General features: G+C 43.7%; 1 protein-coding gene across 1 annotated transcript; it reads left to right on the plus strand.

Moving 5' to 3' along the window:
• Positions 1–330: 330 nt before the first annotated feature.
• Positions 331–12739, plus strand: LOC129866994 (RNA-binding protein 28-like). The gene is made up of 18 exons (XM_055940072.1): positions 331–4383; positions 4566–4718; positions 5336–5442; positions 5769–5844; positions 6486–6578; positions 6729–6918; positions 7274–7464; positions 7611–7784; positions 7964–8037; positions 8160–8295; positions 8371–8435; positions 8602–8760; positions 9007–9156; positions 9554–9628; positions 9712–9880; positions 10035–10320; positions 11929–12049; positions 12140–12739. The coding sequence occupies exons 1-18, from the start codon at positions 4266–4268 to the stop codon at positions 12275–12277; spliced, it is 2475 nt and encodes an 824-aa protein (XP_055796047.1). The 5' UTR covers positions 331–4265; the 3' UTR covers positions 12278–12739.
• The last annotated feature ends 6132 nt before the right edge of the window (positions 12740–18871 follow it).

Genomic DNA, 18871 nt, shown 5'->3' on the forward strand with positions numbered 1-18871 from the left:
CTCGATGTTGCAGCTGTAGAACCTTTTGAGGATCTCAGGACCTATGCCAAATCTTTTTAGTTTCCTGAGGGGGAATGGGCTTTGTCATGCCCTCTTCACGACTGTCTTGGTGTGTTTGGACCATTCTAGTTTGTTGTTGATGTGGATACCGAGGAACTTGAAGCTCTCAACCTGCTCCACTACAGCCCCATCGATGAGAATTGGGGCGTGCTCAGTCCTCCTTTTCCTGTAGTCCACAATCATCTCCTTAGTCTTGGCTACGTTGAGGGATAGGTTGTTATTCTGGCACGACACGGCCAGGTCTCTGACCTCCCTATAGGCTGTCTCGTGTCACTGGGCAGCTCGCGGCTGTACTTTCCTTTGTAGTCTGTAATAGTTTGCAAGCCCTGCCACATAAGACGAGCGTCGAAGCCGGTGTAGTATGATTCAAGCTTAGCCCTGTATTGACGCTTTGCCTGTTTGATGGTTTGTCGCAGGGCATAGCACGATTTCTTGTAAGCTTACGGGTTAGAGTCCCGCACCTTAATGTCACGCCCTGACCGTAGTGATCTTTTTATGTCTCTATTTTGGTTTGATCAGGGTGTGATTTGGGTGGGCATTCTATGTTCATTTTCTATGTTTTGTATTTCTTTGTGTTTGGCTGGGTGTGGTTCTCAGAGGCAGCTGTCTATCGTTGTCTCTGATTGAGAACCATACTTAGGTAGCTTTTTCCCACATGTTTTTTTGGGGTAGTTATTTTCTGTTTAGGGTTTTTGCACCTGACAGGACTGTTTCGGTTTCTGTTATTCTCTTTGTTTTTTTGTTATAGTGTTCAGTTTCTGCGCTTTGGTCCGATTCCTGTTCTTCAGACAATGAAAACCGTTACAGCATAGCAGGATTTCTTGTAAGCTTCCGGGTTAGAGTCCCGCACCTTGAAAGCGGCAGCTCTACCCTTTAGCTCAGTGCGAATGTTGCCTGTAATCCATGTCTTCTGGTTGGGATATGTACGTACAGTTACTGTGGGGACGACGTCCTCAATGCACTTATTGATAAAGCCAGTGACTGATGTGGTGTACTCCTCAATGCCATCGGAAGAATCCCGGAACATGTTCCAGTCTGTGATAGCAAAACAGTCCTATAGTTTAGCATCTGCTTCATCTGACCACTTTTTTATAGACCGAGTCACTGGTGCTTCCTGCTTTAATTTTTGCTTGTAGGCAGGAATCAGGAGGATAGAGTTGTGGTTGGATTTACCAAATGGAGGGCAAGGGAGAGCTTTGTACGTGTCTCTGTGTGTGGAGTACAGGTGATCTAGAATTTTTTTTCCCTCTGGTTGCACATTTAACATGTTGATAGAAATTTGGTAGAACTGATTTAAGTTTCCCTGCATTAAAGTCTCTGGCCACTAGGAGCGCCGCCTCTGGGTGAGCGGTTTCCTGTTTGCTTATTTCCTTATACAGCTGACTGAGTGCGGTTTTATTGCCAGCATCTGTCTGTGGTGGTAAATAAACAGCCACGAAAAGTATAGCTGAAAACTCTAGGCAAGTAGTGTGGCCTGCAATTTATCACAATATACTCTACTTCAGGCGAGCAAAATCTAGAGACTTCCTTAGATTTAGTGCACCAGCTATTGTTTATAAATATGCACAGACCGCCCCCCCTCGTCTTACCGGAGTGTGCTGTTCTATCTTGCCGGTGCAGCGTATATCCCGCTAGCTGAATATCCATGTCGTCATTCAGCCATGATTCCGTGAAACATAGGATATTACAATTTTTGATGTCCCGTTGGTAGGATATTCGTGATCGTACCTCGTATAATTTATTGTCCAATGATTGCACGTTGGCGAGTTGTATTGACGGTAACGGTAGCTTTCCCAGTCGCCTTCGCCGGGTCCTGACCAGGCATCCGGCTCTTTGTCCTCTGTACCTACGTCGCTTCCTCTTGCAAATAACGGGGATGTCGGTCCTGTGGGGTGTTTGGAGAATGTCTTGTGCGTTTGTTGTGGAAAAAATCTTTGTCTAATCAGAGGTGAGTGATCGCTGTCCTGATATCCAGAAGCTCTTTTTTGCCGTAAGATATGGTTGCAGAAACATTATAAAAATAAGTTACAAATAACGTGAAAAAAACATGGTAGCACAATTGGTTGGGTGCCCGTAAAACTGCTGCCATTTCCTCCGGCGCCATTTTGTGTTGACGTTGAGACTGGTGTTTTGCGGGTACTTTTTAGTGAAGCTGCCAGTTGAGGACTTGTGAGACGTCTGTTTCTCAAACTAGACACTCTATTGTACTTGTCCTCTTGCTCAATTGTGTACCGGGCCTCCCACTCCTCTTTCTATTCTGTTTAGAGCCAGTTTGCGCTGTTCTGTGAAGGGAGTATTACACAGCGTTGTACGAGATCTTCAGTTTCTTGGCAATTTTTCACATGGAATTGTCTTCATTCCTCAGAACAATAATAGACTGACGAGTTTCAGAAGAAAGTGCTTTGTTTCTGGCCATTTTGAGCCTGTAATCGAACCCACAAATGCTGATGCTCCAGATACTCAACTAGACTAAAGAATGGCAGTTTTATTGCTTCTTTAATCAGAACAACAGTTTTCAGCTGTGCTAACATAATTGCAAAAGGGTTTTCTAATGATCAATTAGCCTTTTAAAATTATAAACTTGGGTTAGCTAACACAACGTGCCATTGGAACACAGGCGTGATGGTTGCTGATAATGGGCCTCTGTACGCCTATGTAGATATTCCATAACAAATCAGCCGTTTCCAGCTACAATAGTCATTTACAACATTAACAATGTCTACACTGTATTTCTGATCAATTTGATGTTATTTTAATGGACAAAAAATGTGCTTTTCTTTCAAAATCATGGACATTTATAAGTGACCCCAAACTTTTGAATGGTTGTGTATATTTTATTTAAATGATGGTGACCCTACTGCAGTACCCCCATGACTCCGCTTAGCTTCATGACCCTGACTTTGAATACCATTTCCCTAGCCCTTCACCCCGTAGTTACTCAGGCCCCCCTCAACACCAAGATGTGACAGTTTGCACTTCACTTATCTACAAATTACATGTTTGAGCACTGTAGGTATAGTGGGGATTTGTCTACACTTTTACATATTCTCGAAGAACGTCCTACTACAGTAACTCTTAAGCTGACCTACTACCCATTTCTATTATATTAAATGAGATACTTGTTTAGTAGACTTTTGGCAGAATAAGTAATTGTTTCGGAATTGCACCAGAAATGTCATGTAATATGTGATATAGCTTGTGCACTGTGAATGCATTACGTAGGTTACGTAGAACAGCACCATTCCATGGTGACAATCTCTATTATGTTAAATGAATAGTATAGTGCAAAGTGTATTGTCAAATTAGTTTATTATGACAGACAAACACTGCTATGATATGTGTGATTGTATATGTTGAAAATGATCTATGCAATCTTCATGAATTTTTATTAAAATAAATAATGTTTTGTCAAGACATACTGCAACTCTTCAATGCAATGTTTTCCAACAGAAGTGCCATTTCCCCGTAACTGGATAAAAACATGAATTGAGATGAATTTGTCAGTTTCCATTAGTTGATTTTCAAATATTTACACTGGAAAGGATGCCAATTCTAAAATGTTCTTTGTACAAGATCTTTACAAGATTTGGTTCCTAGATTTAGTGATTTTTTTTTTTGCCAACCTTTGCATGTCATCAGCCAGTACCACCCTGACCACTTGTGTTAGCTATTATCATGTGTTCTATTTTTGGAGATCATTGTTAAAATAACATTAATGTTGGACTTTGTTTGACTCTGGTTGGTGGAAACATGCATGTCTGTTTAGATGGATGGCGCAAAAGCCTGCACATACAGCTAGTAGCTTTGCATGATACATGCACGGTGGCAGGAATGCACTGACTAGTTGGTTCGCTTACTGTCATAACGAAGAAGAAGACTTGCCGGAAATCACGGATTACAACTTCCTTTCAATTCCAAGATGGCTGCCCTATTCGAAAAACGTGTGTTTACCATTTGAACAAATTTGCGCTTACCATGCTTTCATAGTTTTCCTATTCTTTTGATAAAACTGTCAATATATTGGAAGTAAAGATTATTTGTTTGGATAGTTTACAATTATCTGTGGCGAGTATACATTTGGAAGTGTTGGAAAGAAAGTAGCTAGCTAGTTTGTTAGCTTGCCAGTGTGTTCCATTGGTTGACTGGCTAACAAAAAGCAACAGTGATCAGAACAAGAAACGTAAGGTCTTAGCACAGAATAAGCAATGTCAGCCCTTACAATATTCGTCCGGAGTTTGCCAGCAGATGCATCTAACGACCGCCTGGAGGAGATATTCTCTGAGATTGGACCTGTGAAGCACTGCTTTGTTGTCAAGGAAAAAGGTGAGACGGCTACTAGCTAACGCTAGCTAACTTTGCTAATTTGTCATCTTTGTAAAATTGTGCTGATTATTTCAACTTCATCATGTCATGAAACTACAAGAAGCCAGACCCTGTCATGCTTTGTAATAATATTAAACAATATGTGTGAAGTTAAACAACAGTCTGGCATGTGGTCCTTACAGGTGCAGAGAAATGTCGGGGGTTTGGGTATGTCACCTACTCCATGGTGGAGGATGCACAGCGCGCTGTGAGAGAGGTGAAAGACTATGATGGACAGAAGATAAACGTGTCGGTGGCCAAGAAGAAACTAAACGACAAGAAAAAGGGAACAACAGGTTTGTGAAACTTATGTGGATGCTTAGTTTGCTATTTAGGTACCTGCGTCATTTTTTTATTTTATTTTTACCGTTATTTTACCAGTTAAGTTGACTGAGAACACGTTCTCATTTGCAGCAACGACCTGGGGAATAGTTACAGGGGAGAGTAGGGGGATGAATGAGCCAATTGTAAACTGGGGATTATTAGGTGACCATGATGGTTTGAGGGCCAGATTGGGAATTTAGCCAGGACACCGGGGTTAACACCCCTACTCTTACGATAAGTGCCATGGGATCTTTAATGACCTCAGAGAGTCAGGACACCCGTTTAACGTCCCATCCGAAAGACGGCACCCTACACAGGGCAGTGTCCCCAATCACTGCCCTGGGGCATTTTGATATTTTTTTAGACCAGAGGAAAGAGTGCCTCCTACTGGCCCTCCAACACCACTTCCAGCAGCATCTGGTCTCCCATCCAGGGACGGACCAGGACCAACCCTGCTTAGCTTCAGAAGCAAGCCAGCAGTGGTATGCAGGGTGGTATGCTGCTGGCGATTCATAAATTCATAAACATCTTACATTTGTGATGGTGAAATTAGAGTTTCAAATGTATTTTGGTCTTGTCTAAAACACAGCCACGGCACCAAAAGATCCAGTACCACAAAAAGAACAGAAATCTGAAGGAGGCTTAAAGAAAAACAGAAGGAAAGCCAGACTGATCATCAGGAATCTCAGTTTCAAGGTATGAAACACATAAACACTCACACAGATAAACAATATTTCTCTTTGTCCTCCGCTTTGTGTGAGGGTGCTTTATTGTCAGCGGTTAAGAAAATATGTAAGATGTTTTATTGTCACGTACACCAGATGTGTTGTTTTACAGGGTCAGCCATAGTATTACGGCACGCCTGGAGCAAGTTAGGTTTAAGTGCCTTGCTCAAGGGCACATCATCATTGTCGGTTCAGGTATTCGAACCAGCAATATTCCGGTTACTGACCAAACGCTCTAACCGCTAGGCTACCTGCTGCCTAGTTAGTTGTGAATGTTTATGTCTTATGTTCCCACAGTGCTCGAATGAGGATCTGAAGAAGACCTTTGCTAAGTTTGGGACAGTTCTGGAGGCTAACATCCCACTCAAACCAGGTACAGACTTCACTTTGAGGCCCTCTGTAGCTCAGTTGGTAGTGCATGGTTCTTGTAAGGCCAGGATAGTGGGTTCTATTCCCGGGGACACCTATACATAAAAATGTATGCACGCATAACTGTAAGTCACTTTGGATAAAAGCGTCTGCTAAATGGCACACATTCCATTACTTTGAGTGAATCACCACCCAACCACACTAAGCACGGTTGATTCTTGGTGCAATCACCAGCCAACCACACTAAGCACTGTTGAGCCTTGGTTCAATCACCACCCAACCACACTAAGCACTGTTGAGCCTTGGTGCAATCACCACCCAACCACACTAAGCACTGTTGAGCCTTGGTGCAATCACCACCCAACCACACTAAGCACTGTTGAGCCTTGGTTCAATCACCACCCAACCACACTAAGCACTGTTGAGCCTTGGTGCAATCACCAGCCAACCACACTAAGCACTGTTGAGCCTTGGTTCAATCACCACCCAACCACACTAAGCACTGTTGAGCCTTGGTGCAATCACCACCCAACCACACTAAACACTGTTGAGCCTTGTTGCATTTTGTTGCGCTAAGACAACTTTAATGTCAATAACATGTTTTCTATGTGGTGGCTGACCATTCCTCACTCTGTTCATCTTCAGATGGGAAGATGAGGGGCTTTGCGTTTGTCCAGTTTAAGAATGTCTTGGAGGCAGGAAAGGCCTTGAACGCCATAAACCTGAAAGAGATCAAAGGTGAGACACCTTAACCTGCTGTGTGTGTTTGTATGTGTGAGAGACGGACACCTTTTTCTGCCCTGTGAATATCTCGCATAAAGATGGGGAGCATCTCAACAGTCTACTGTAGCTTCCTCTACTCTGATCAAGTCATTATATCCTTTACAGGAAGGCAGGTAGCTGTGGATTGGGCTGTGGCTAAAGACAAGTTTGTCGCTACTCAGCCAGGAGCTAAGAAAGAGGAAAAGGTTGCAGCAGAGAAGGCGGCACCTGAAAGTGACTTTGAAGAGGAGAAGGTGGAGGAAGATGAAGTGGAGGAGGAGAAGAAGAAAAAACCAGTAGCACATTCAAAGAACAAGTATGAGATTTTGCAGTCTTAATCTGTATTTCTGTATGTCCTCAGTTTATTGAACTAAAGTGAATGATGGGCTGTAAATATTTAGACCAGGGGTGTCAAATGTATTCCATGGAGGGCCTAGTGTCTGCAGGTTTTTCTTTTTTCTTTCAATTCAGCCCTACACAACCAGGTGTGGGGAGTTCCTTCGAAAACCCACAGCCACTCGGCCAACCGTGGAATGAGTTTGACACCTATGATTTAGACCTACGCTACATTTATCATGTCTGAATTGGTCTTCTTTGGCCTGACTTTGTCCTTTGGTTCTGAGGACTGGAGTACTACAGCCAAGTTTTTGTTGATCTATTGTGTTTAACAGTCCTCTCTACAGAGTCAGCTCTAAGCCAGCTCAGCAGCCAGACAGCCCATCAGAGCACGAGAGCGAAGAGGAGGATGGAGAGGATCATGAGGAGGATGAAGATGCAGAGTCTCAGGAGTCAGATTGCGATGAAACAAGTGACCTTGGGTCTGATAAAGATGATGACGAAGATGAAGATGATGAGGATTCTGGTATGAATCGGTTGTCTTTTCTTGTGATTAAAGTGTGTATGCTCCACCTTGCCCTCCGTTTGAACCTCTCTGACTATTCTCCCTCTGTCTCTCTGGTTCTCTCTTGCTCTCTCTCTGTCTCTCTCTTTGACTCTCTGTTCCTCTAGATAGTGCAGCCAACAGGAAGCCCCTCCCATCAGATATTAATCAGGGCAAAACCATCTTCATCAGGAACCTGTCGTTTGATACGGAGGAGGAGGGCTTAGAAGAGGTGTTACTGCAGTATGGAGAACTGAAGTACATCAAGATCTGCCTACACCCAGACACTGAACACTCTAAAGGTATAGTCCTGGCTCCAACACAACATCATTATCTCTCTCTATCTCTTACTCACTCCACTCTTAAAGTTAACCAATGCGATGAAGTGATTCCAGTCAGAAGATAAAGTCTATATGTTAACATTGAATCATGATTGTGTTGGTTGGTAATGGTTGTTGACTGTGTTGTTGTGTTTGGTCAGGTATTGCATTTGCTCAGTTCAAGTCTAAAGAAGCAGCAGAGAAATGCATTGCTGCTGCAGAGGACGAGTCAGAGGTGAGATGGAATAGAATGTTAAAGTACTAATGTATTCTCTACGTACATCTCTTCTGATGAATTTTGAATTGATGTTATCTATGTTTGGGGGTAACATGTTTGTGTGTGTCTGTCTGTCTCAGAGCGGGGGTATCCGCGTGGATGGTAGGAAGCTGAACGTTGTAGCGGCGGTGAGCAGAGAGGACGCCGTCAAACTAAAGGACAAGAAGGTTAAAACTCATACAGGGACCAGAAACATCTACCTGGCTAGAGAGGGATGTAAGTTACTTCTCTCCTCCCTTTTCCTCTCCTCTCCCCACCCCTCCATCTCATCTCTCTCTCTCTCTCTCTAAGTGATACGGTCAGGAACGAAGGCAGCTGAGGGTGTTCCAGCAGCAGACATGGCCAAGAGGACCCGAGTGAGTACTTCCTGTTTTTCATCCAATCAAAGCATCAGAGTGTTGTCTTACAACCAATCACAAAAACATTGTGTTGGTAACTGAGGGCTTGTGTCCTCAGTGTATGTTTGTTTGAGGAAGGCCAGAGTGTGTACATTTGTTAACGCTCTCCTCTTTCCTGTCTTAGTTTGAGGACCTGAAGCGGACCAAGCTACGGGACATTAATGTGTTTGTGTCTAAGACCCGCTTGTGTGTCCACAACCTGCCCAAATTTGTAGACGTCAAACAACTACGACAACTCTGCCTGAAAGCTGCAGGGGGTGGCAAGGAGGTCCGCATTACTGAGGTAAGAAACTACTACCACATTTCCATAGCTGTTTCCATCTGATTAAAATCTATGTCATTAGGCCTTCTCATCTATCCGGGTGATCTGTTAGTTTTCTGTCCATGTTGAATGGCCTTTCATTTCTCTTTACAATCTCTCCCCAATTTTCTCTCCCTTTCTCTTCTTTCTGTGTCTACCATTTGCCTCTATTCTCCCTTTTCCTCACTATCTTCATCTGTATGCACCCCCCCCCCCCCCCCCCCCCAGTGCAGGGTGATGTATGATAAGAAGCCGGAGCGTGGTCAGGTGTTAGGCCGGTCGCTAGGTTACGGCTTCGTTCAGTTCCAAGAACATGAACACGCTCTGAAGACACTCCGATACCTCAACAACAACCCTGACATCTACGGAAACACCAAGGTGTGTGTGTGCCGCTGTGTCATTGCTGATCTGTGTGTTATGCACACATGAGTCCAGAGCACGTGTTTAACCTTGTCCTGGACAGAATGCAGCTGTGTTTGAGAGTGTAAATCCCAGGTTATGTTTCTGAATGTTGTCTTTGCATCTCAGTAGCTGATGTCAGTAACTTGCAGTAATTTATATCGGAACAACATTGGATATGGACTCAAACATTGTAGTCATCAATATTGAGGAGAATGTTGAATTACACATACTCATGTTTGGTTTGGCAACCTACAGCATCTGATCAATTTTGACAGTTTTCTTGCTAAATTATGAGTGTGTTATTGAAAAGACTATTCATAGGTTGTTAAAGTTTTTTTTCTTGTGTGATTTACTGTGTGGTGTCTGTCTACAGAGGCCCATCGCTGAGTTCTCTCTTGAAGATGGAAAGAAGCTGAAGATGAAAGAAATGCGACAACAATATGTCAAGGTGTGTCTCTCTTCTGTGTGTGTGTGTGTTGGTTTGTGCTGATTTAAAATGAAGAGTAACAATTTTCTCTCCATGGTTACCAGGATCGTTTCAAGGGGCGGGGCCCTCAGGGAGGAGGGAAGCCGCAGTCTGGAGGCAAGACTGGACCTCAGAGGTGTGCGTCTAAAACCCAGAGTGCCATGGTAACGAAGGAGGGGCCAGCGAAGACGCAGACACAGTCGTTACCATCCGGCCAGGACAGAAAGGATGGAGGTATGACGCTGTACATTTCTGCCCTAACCCTGAATATAATACAAACAGCTCATCATTTCTGGTGGAAGTTCTATTTTCCCTCCTTTTTCTGTCTTTGTTTTTGCTTTTTTGTTGTTTCTGACATTTCTCTCGCTTTTCTTTCTCTCTCGTCTAGTACCTCCCCCCCAGGCCAAGACCCTGTTCCATGCCCAGACCCAGCCACAGGGCCAGACCCTGTTCCATGCCCAGACCCAGCCACAGGGCCAGACCCTGTTCCATACCCAGACCCAGCCACAGGGCCAGACCCTGTTCCATGCCCAGACCCAACCACAGGGCCAGAAGCAAGGCCGGCAGTATGCAGGCTTCCAGACCACCCCGGTTCTAGAACATGTAGAACTGGAGGATGGAAAGAAAAGACGGAAGGTTCTAGCCCTACCTTCTCACCATGGCCCAAAGATCAGGTAACACATACAGTTGAAGTCGGAAGTTTACATACACTTAGGTTGGAGTCATTAAAACAAAATTTTCAACCACTCCACAAATTTCTTGTTAACAAACTATAGTTTTGTCAAGTCGGTTAGGAAATCTACTTTGTGCATGACACAAGTAATATTTCCAACAATTGTTTACAGACAGATTATTTAACTTATAATTCACTGCATCACAATTCCAGTGGGTCAGAAGTTTACATACACTAAGTTGACTGTGCCTTTAAAGAGCTTGGAAAATTCCAGAAAATTCTGTCATGGCTTTAGAAACTTCTGATAGGCTAATTGACATAATTTGAGTCAATTGGAGGTGTACCTGTGGATGTTTTTCAAGGCCTACCTTCAAACTCAGTACCTCATTGCTTGACATCATGGGAAAATCAAAAGAAATCAGCCAAGACCTCAGAAAAGAATTGCAGACCACCACAAGTCTGGTTCACCCTTGGGAGCAATTTCCAAAAGCCTGAAGGTACCACATTCATCTGTACAAACAATAGTACGCAAGTATAAACACCATGGGACCATGCAGCTGTCATACTGCTCAGGAAGGAGACGCGTTCTGTCTGCTAGAGATGAACGTACTTTGGTGCGAAAAGTGCAAATCAATCCCAGAACAACAGCAAAGGACCTTGTGAAGATGCTGGAGGAAACGGGTACAAAAGTATCTATATCCACAGTAAAACGAGTCCTATATCGACATAACCGGAGAGGCCGCTCAGCAAGAAAGAAGCCACTGCTCCAAACCCGCCATAAAAAAGCCAGACTACGGTTTGCAACTGCACATGGGGACAAAGATCGTACTTTTTGGAGAAATGTTCTCTGGTCTGAAAAAAATATAACTTTTTGGCCATAATAGCCATCATTATGTTTGGAGGAAAAACGGGGAGGCTTGCAAGCCGAAGAACACCGTCCCAACTGTGAAACACGGGGGTGGCAGCATCATGTTGTGGGGGTGCTTTGCTGCTGGAGGGACTGGTGTACTTCACAAAATAGATGGCATCATGAGGATGGAAAATTATGTGGATATATTGAAGCAACATCTCAAGACATCAGTCAGGAAGTTAAAGCTTGGTCGGAAATGGGTCTTCCAAATGGACAATGACCACAAGCATACTTCCAAAGTTGTGGCAAAATGTCTTAAGGACAACAAAGTCAAGGTATTGGAGTGGCCATCACAAAGCCCTGACCTCAATCCTATGGAATATTTGTGGGCAGAACTGAAAAAGAGTGTTTTCAAGCAAGGAGGCCTTCACACCTGACTCCGTTACGCCAGCTCTGTTAGGATGAATGGGCCAAAATTCACCCAACTTTTTTGGGGAAGCTTGTGGAAGGCTACCCAAAACGTTTGACCCAAGTTAAACAATTTAAAGGCAATGCTACCAAATACTAATTGAGTGTATGTAAACTTCTGTAATGAAATAAATCATTCTCTACTATTATTCTGACCTTTTCACATTCTTAAAATTAAGTGGTGATCCTATCTGACCTAAGACAGGGACTTTTTACTAGGATGAAATGTCAGGAATTGTGAAAAACTGAGTTTAAATGTATTAACTACATGGTATAATTTTCGTTGTGCAGGGCACGTGATAAGGGGAAGCAGCAGCAGCCTGCCCAGCTTAAGAAGCCCAAGAACCGGCCCAGCAGGAGAGAGCTTCAGGGAGGAACATCACTGGAGAAACCTACACAGCCCAGAATAAAGGTTACACTCGCGCACACACACATTACCCATGTCTGCATGTCGTGGTCCCAGAACAGGTAATACATTGAACTGTCTTCAATTGTTTTCCAGAGCGCTAATGGTGCCAAGAAGCGGTTTAGGAGCCAAGAGGATGACCGCTTTGACAACCTGGTTGAACAGTACAAGAGGAAACTGATGGGAGGCAACAAGACCACAACCATTAAGAAGAACAAGTGGTTCAACAGTTAGTTGTGTGAGAGAGAGATCAAGGCCATTTTTTGGTTTAACCTTTTCCTTATGTTGGTTTCTACATCATTGACATGTTGAAACAAGGATATGATGGTTGGAATAACATTGACCCATGAACTGTGTATAATGAAGTAGAGTCCGGCGTAATACACTGTCATATGTCTGTGTCCTCATGTTGTACACAACGTGTGGTGTGCCATCAGTGGTAAAGGAAAGCTAAGAGATGGAATATCCGAATATAATTCACTTCCTGAATTGACCCTGACTCTGACAGACTGCATCAGCTTGAAGCACATGTTAAACAATGTGTGTGTTCTTCACAATAGATGCTGATGCTTTACTCTGTACTGTGTTTTATGTTCATGTTAACTATTGGTCAATAATAATGTAAAGAATATCAGAGCTTTCAAAAATGTAAATGACTGACACTTTTATTAAAGAAGTTTGTTTAGGCTGTCTGTATTTATGTTAAATGGTCATCTGTGATTCATGAACATTTTTCAAAGAATCTATACATTTTGGGAACATCCACATAAAAAAAAGAAGAAGTTATTTCACCTTTATTTAACCAGGTGGGCTAGTTGAGAACAACTTCTCATTTTCAACTGCGACCTGGTCAAGATAAAGCAAAGCAGTTCGACACATACAACAACAGAGTTACATGGAATAAACAAAACATACAGTCAATAATACAGTAGAAAAATCTATATGCAGCATGTGCAAATGAGGTAGGATGAGTGTTAAGGCAATAAATAGGCCATGGTGGCAAAGTAATTACAATATAGCAATTAATCACTGGAATGGTGTAATGTGCAGAACATGAATGTGCAAGTAGAGATACTGAGGTGCAAAGGAGCAAGTTAAATAAATACAGTATGGGGATGAGGTAGATCGGATGGGCTATGTACAGGTGCAGTGATCTGTGACCTGCTCTGATAGCTGGTGAGGGAAGTAAGAGTCTCCAGCTTTAGTGATTATTGTAGTTTGTTCCAGTCATTGGCAGCAGAGAACTGGAAGAAGAGGCAGCCAAAGGAGGAATTGGCTTTGGGGGTGACCAGTGAGATATACCTGCTGGAGCGCGTGCTGCTATGGTGACCAGTGAGCTGAGATAAGGCGGGGCTTTACCAAGCAGAGACTTGTAGATAACCTGTAGCCAGTGGGTTTGGCGATGAGTATGAAGCGAGGGCCAACCAACGAGAGCGTACAGGTCGCAGTGGAGGGTAGTGTATTGGGCTTTGGTGACAAAACGGGTGGCACTGTGATAGACTGCATCCAATTTGCTGAGTAGAGTGTTGGAGGCTATTTTGTAAATGACATCACCGAAGTCGAGGATCGGTAGGATGGTCAGTTTTACGAGGGCATGTTTGGCAGCATGAGTGAAGGATGCTTTGTTGCGATGTAGGAAGCAGATTCTAGATTTAATTTTGGATTGGAGATGCTTAATGTGAGTCTGGAAGGAGAGTTTACATTCTAACCAGACACCTAGGCATTTGTAGTTGTCCACGTATTCTAAGTTAGAGCCGTCCAGAGTAGTGATGTTGGACGGGCGAGCAGGTGCGGGCAGTGATCGATTGAATAGCATGCATTTAGTTTTTACTTGCGTTTAATAGCAGTTGGAGGCCACGGAAGGAGAGTTGTATGGCATTGAAGCTCGTCTGGAGGTTAGTTAACACAGTGTCCAAAGAGGGGTCAGAAGTATACAGAATGGTGTCGTCTGCGTAGAGGTGGATCAGAGAATCACCAGCAGCAAGAGCAACATCATTGATGTATACAGAGAAGAGAGTCGGCCCGAGAATTGAACCCTGTGCCACCCCCATAGAGACTGCCAGAGGACCGGACAACAGGCCCTCCGATTTGACACACTGAACTATCTGACAAGTAGTTGGTGAACCAGGCGAGGCAATCATTTGAGAAACCAAGGCTATTGAGTCTGCCAATAAGAATGTGGTGATTGACAGAGTCGAAAGCCTTGGCCAGGTCGATGAATACGACAGCACAGTAATGTCTCTTATTGGTGGCGGTTATGATGTTGTTTAGGACCTTGAGCGTGGCTGAGGTGCACCCATGACCAGCTCAGAAACCAGATTGCATAGCGGAGAAGGTACGGTGGGATTTGAAATGGTTGGTAGCAGTTTGGGTCTAGAATGTCACCCCCTTTGAAGAGGGGGATGACCACGGCAGCTTTCCAATCTTTGGGAATCTCAGACGATACGAAAGAGAGGTTGAACAGGCTAGTAATAGGGGTTGCAACAATTTCGATAGATCATTTTAGAAAGAGAGGGTCCAGATTGTCTAGCCCGGCTGATTTGTAGGGGTCCCGATTTTGCAGCTCTTTCAGAACATCAGCTATCTGGATTTGGGTGAAGGAGAAATGGTGGGGGCTTTGGCGGGTTGCTGTGGAGGGTGCCGGGCAGTTGACCGTGGTAGGTGTAGCCAGGTGGAAAGCATGGCCAGCCTTAGAGAAAGGCTTATTGAAATTCTCAATTATAGTGGATTTACCTGTGGTAACAGTATTTCCTAGCCTCAGTGCAGTGGGCAGCTGGGAGGAGGTGCTCTTTTTTTCCATGGACTTTACAGTGTCCCAGAACTTTTTGGAGTTAGAGCTACAGGATGCAAATTTCTGTTTGAAAAAGCTAGCCTTTGCTTTCCTAACTGACTGTATATTGGTTCCTGACTTCCCTGAAAAGTTGCATATCGCGGGGACTCTTTGATGCTAGTGCAGTATGCCACAGGATGTTTTTGTGCTGGTCAAGGGCAGTCAGGTCTGCAGTAAACCAAGGGCTATATCTGTTCTACATTTTTTGAATGGGGCATGCTTATTTAAGATGGTGAAGAAATTACTTTTAAAGAACAATCAGGCATCCTCAACTGTTGGGATGAGATCAATATCCTTCCCGGATACCCGGGCCAGGTTGATTACAAAGGCCTGCTCGCTGAAGTGTTTTAGGGAGCATTTGACAGTGATGAGGGGTGGTCGTTTGACCGCTGACCCATAACGGATGCAAGCAATGAGGCAGGGATCGCTGAGATCCTGATTGAAAACAGCAGAGGTGTATTTGGAGGGCAATTTGGTCAGGATAATATCTATGAGGGTGCCTATGTTTACAGATTTAGGGTACCTGGTAGGTTCCTTGATAATTTGTGTGAGATTGAGGGCATCTAGCTTAGATTGTAGGATGGCCGGGGTGTTAAGCATATCCCAGTTTAGGTCACCTAACAGAACGAACTCTGAAGATAGATGGGGGGCAATCAATTCACATATGGTGTCCAGGGCACAGCTGGAAGCTTAGGGGGGTCTATAACAGGCGGCAACAGTGAGAGACTTATTTCTGGAGAGATTAATTTTTTAAATGAGGAGCTCGAACTGTTTGGTCATAGATCTGGAAAGTATGACATAACTTTCCAGGCTATCTCTGCAGTAGATTGCAACTCCTCCCTCTTTGGAAAATGTTGTAGTTGGGGATGGAAATCTCAGAATTTTTTGTGGCCTTCCTAAACCAGGATTCAGACACGGCTAGGACATCAGGGTTGGCGGAATGTGCTAAAGCAGCGAGTAAAACAAACTTAGGGAGGAGGCTTCTGATGTTAACATGCATGAAACCAAGGCTTTTACGGTTACAGAAGTCAACAAATGAGAGCACCTGGGGACACATAGGGCCTGGGTTAACCTCTACATCACCCGAGGAACAGAGGAGGAGTAGGATGAGGGTACGGCTAAAGGACATGAAACTGGTCGTCTAGTGCGTTGGGGACATAGAATAAAATAATCAGATTTCTGGGCGTGGTAGAATAGATTCAGGCATAATGTACAGACTGGTATGGTAGGGTACGGGTACAGTGGAGGTAAACCTAGGCATTGAGTGACGATAAGAGAGGTTGCATCTCTGGAGGCACTAGTTATGCTAGGTGAGGTCACCCCATGTGTGGGAGGTGGGACAAAAGATGTATCTGAGGCATGTTGAGTGTGGCTAGAGGCTCCGCAGTAAAATAAAATAATGATAACTACCCTAAACAACAGTATACAAGGCATATTGACATTAGAGAGATACATAAAGCAAGGCATAAAGCAATCACAGGTGTTGATTAGAAGAGCTAGCTAAGACAACGGGTAAGACAGCAACAGCTAATCAGCTAAGACAACAACAACAGGTAAAATGGCGATGAATGGGCAGAGAGGGTCAGTTAACTACACACAGGGCCTGAGTTCGAGGCTGGGGCCGACAGATAAACAAAACAAACTAAATGGAGTACCGTGATTAATGAACAGTCCAGCAGGCATCAGCTATGTAGCCAGGTGACCATAAGGTCCAGTGAAGAGCAATAGATGAAACAAGGAAGTCGTTACTACGCTAGCAAGCGGGAGACACAGCGTTCATAAAGTTAGCAGGCCGGGGCTAGCAGAAGCGTCTTCATCAGTGTCCGACAAAGGCCGGTGGAGGGCACATCGGATGGAATTACGTCGGCAGACCAGTCGTGATGGATCTGCGGGAATCCGTGTCGACAAAGGGTCCAAGCCAATGGCAAAAGAGGTAATTTAGCTGGAGTAATATCGTTTGCTAGCCGGGAGATGCGCCTGGCTCAAGGCTAACTGGTGCTAGCTTCGGGACAAGGGCGTTAGCCACTATAGCCACTTGGTAGCAGCTAGCTAGTTGCGATGATCGGATGCAAAGGTCCAGAGTTTACGGCAGGAATCCGGCGATGTAGTGGCTTCTAGTCGTGTTAGTGAAGAGTCCGGGAGGCATCAGCTGTGTAGCCGAGTGATCATAGGGTCCACTGAGCAGGCCAGGAGATGGGCCTGGTTGAATGGCTAGCTTTGGGGCTGGGCTGAGCATCTGGAATAATGGCCCAGTAATCTGGAGTTATGGTGGAGAAAAGCAGTCCTGATATGCTCAGGTTTGATATCGCACTGTGCAGACTGGCGTTGAGGAAGTGGCAGAAACCAAACTACTAGGAGTGCAGCTTGACAACTGCTTATCATGGTCGTCTCAAATAACTAATCTATGTAAAAAAAAAAAATAGCATGCATGATCAGAAGGATAGCTAAATATTTACAAGGAAAGATTCTTAAGCAAATAACACAAGGATTAATTGAGAGTCAGGTGAACTACTGTTCTGTGGTCTGGGGAAATGCATCAGCAAGCGAATTTAGGAGAACAATTGTTTTAAGGTGGAGATGTGGTTCTTCTGTTGTAGTCATGTGCAATGCTCTTGGTTGGTCATCAATCAACAAGGTAATTGAAAAAAACATGCTTATTCAATTTAATAATGTACACCATTTAAAACGGCCAAACTCTATTCACAACTGTATTCAGTTGGTAAGAGACAGACATTCAGTAAATACTAGGAATAGATTGTCCACCATCTATGTGTTATCCAGACAGAAAAGAGAAATAGGCTAAGTAACATTTCGATGTAGAGCATAAAGAAATTGAATAATGTAACTGAGCAAACCAGAAACCTCTCAATATACTGTATATATTTAAACAATTCTTTAAAACCATTTAAATATAATACATAGAAATGTTGTGTTGGACTATAGTAGATGAAGATTCAATATCTTTTTAGTATTTATCGCGTCAATATGTTAGTGTATTATGTATTATGTTTGTAACAGTGTGTTTATATGTGAAAATGTGTTTGTATTATAAATTGTATTTGAATGTTTAAGGACTCTTGGAAGATTAGTCCAAAGTAGGACTAAAAGAGATCCGAATAAAAATCTAAAATCAAAATCACTGTTTTACAGCCTGTGTTCGTAATGGCTGCTCAGTGAAACGACCTGTCCTGATTTGTCATGGATGCTTGCTAAAAAAAACTTTAATGAGCAAACCTTCCTTCATGACCTGGCCACTGTAAATTGATGTAGAATCAGCTTGATCCCCTCTGTCGAAGACACTTGGACCTTCTTGTTTGATATTTTCAGTGATATTTTTAACAAACACGCCCCTATAAAGAAAAGGAGAATTAAAAACAGGTTCAGCCCCTGGTTCGACTGTGATCTTGCAGAGTTACTCCACCTCAAGAATTGCATTTGGCAAAAGGATCGGCACACACATACTCAGGCTGACTGGCTCTCGCTCAGGCAAATGAGAAATAAGTGCACTCAGGCTATCCCGAAGTCCAAAGTTAGTTACTTTAAGCAGCAGTTCTCTCTCAGTGGGTCTAACACCAAGAAGTTCTGGAAAACGATTAAAGACCTGGAGAGTAAACCCTCCTCCTCACAGCTGCCCATGTCCCTTAAAGTTGATGATGTGGTTGTTACTGACAAGAAGCACATGGCTGAGCTTTTTAATCACCACTTCATTAAGTCAGGATTCCTAGTGGACTCAGCCATGCCTCCTCCTCTCTCTGGTATGAAATCTGGTTTCCGCTCAGGGTATGGATGTATCACTGCAACCTTAAATGTCCTCAATAATGTCACCATTGCTCTTGATTCTAAGCAATGTTGTGCTGCTATTTTTATTGACTTGGCCAAAGCTTTTGATACGGTAGACCATTCCATTCTTGTGGAGCGACTAAGGAGTATTGGTGTCTCGGAAGGATCTTGGACCCGGTTTGTTAATAACTACCTCTCTCAAAGAGTGCAATAAAGTC

Source organism: Salvelinus fontinalis, chromosome 12 (assembly GCF_029448725.1).
Source record: "Salvelinus fontinalis isolate EN_2023a chromosome 12, ASM2944872v1, whole genome shotgun sequence".
Classification (NCBI taxonomy): Eukaryota; Metazoa; Chordata; class Actinopteri; order Salmoniformes; family Salmonidae; genus Salvelinus; species Salvelinus fontinalis.

Excerpts from the sequence above, each read along its gene's own strand:
- LOC129866994 (XM_055940072.1), top strand. The coding sequence starts at position 4,266 with ATGTCAGCCCTTACAATATTCGTCCGGAGTTTGCCAGCAGATGCATCT. Across the intron at positions 4,719-5,335 it reads CAAGAAAAAGGGAACAACAG|CCACGGCACCAAAAGATCCA; the intron begins GTTTGTGAAACT and ends TCTAAAACACAG. Across the intron at positions 8,761-9,006 it reads AGGAGGTCCGCATTACTGAG|TGCAGGGTGATGTATGATAA; the intron begins GTAAGAAACTAC and ends CCCCCCCCCCAG.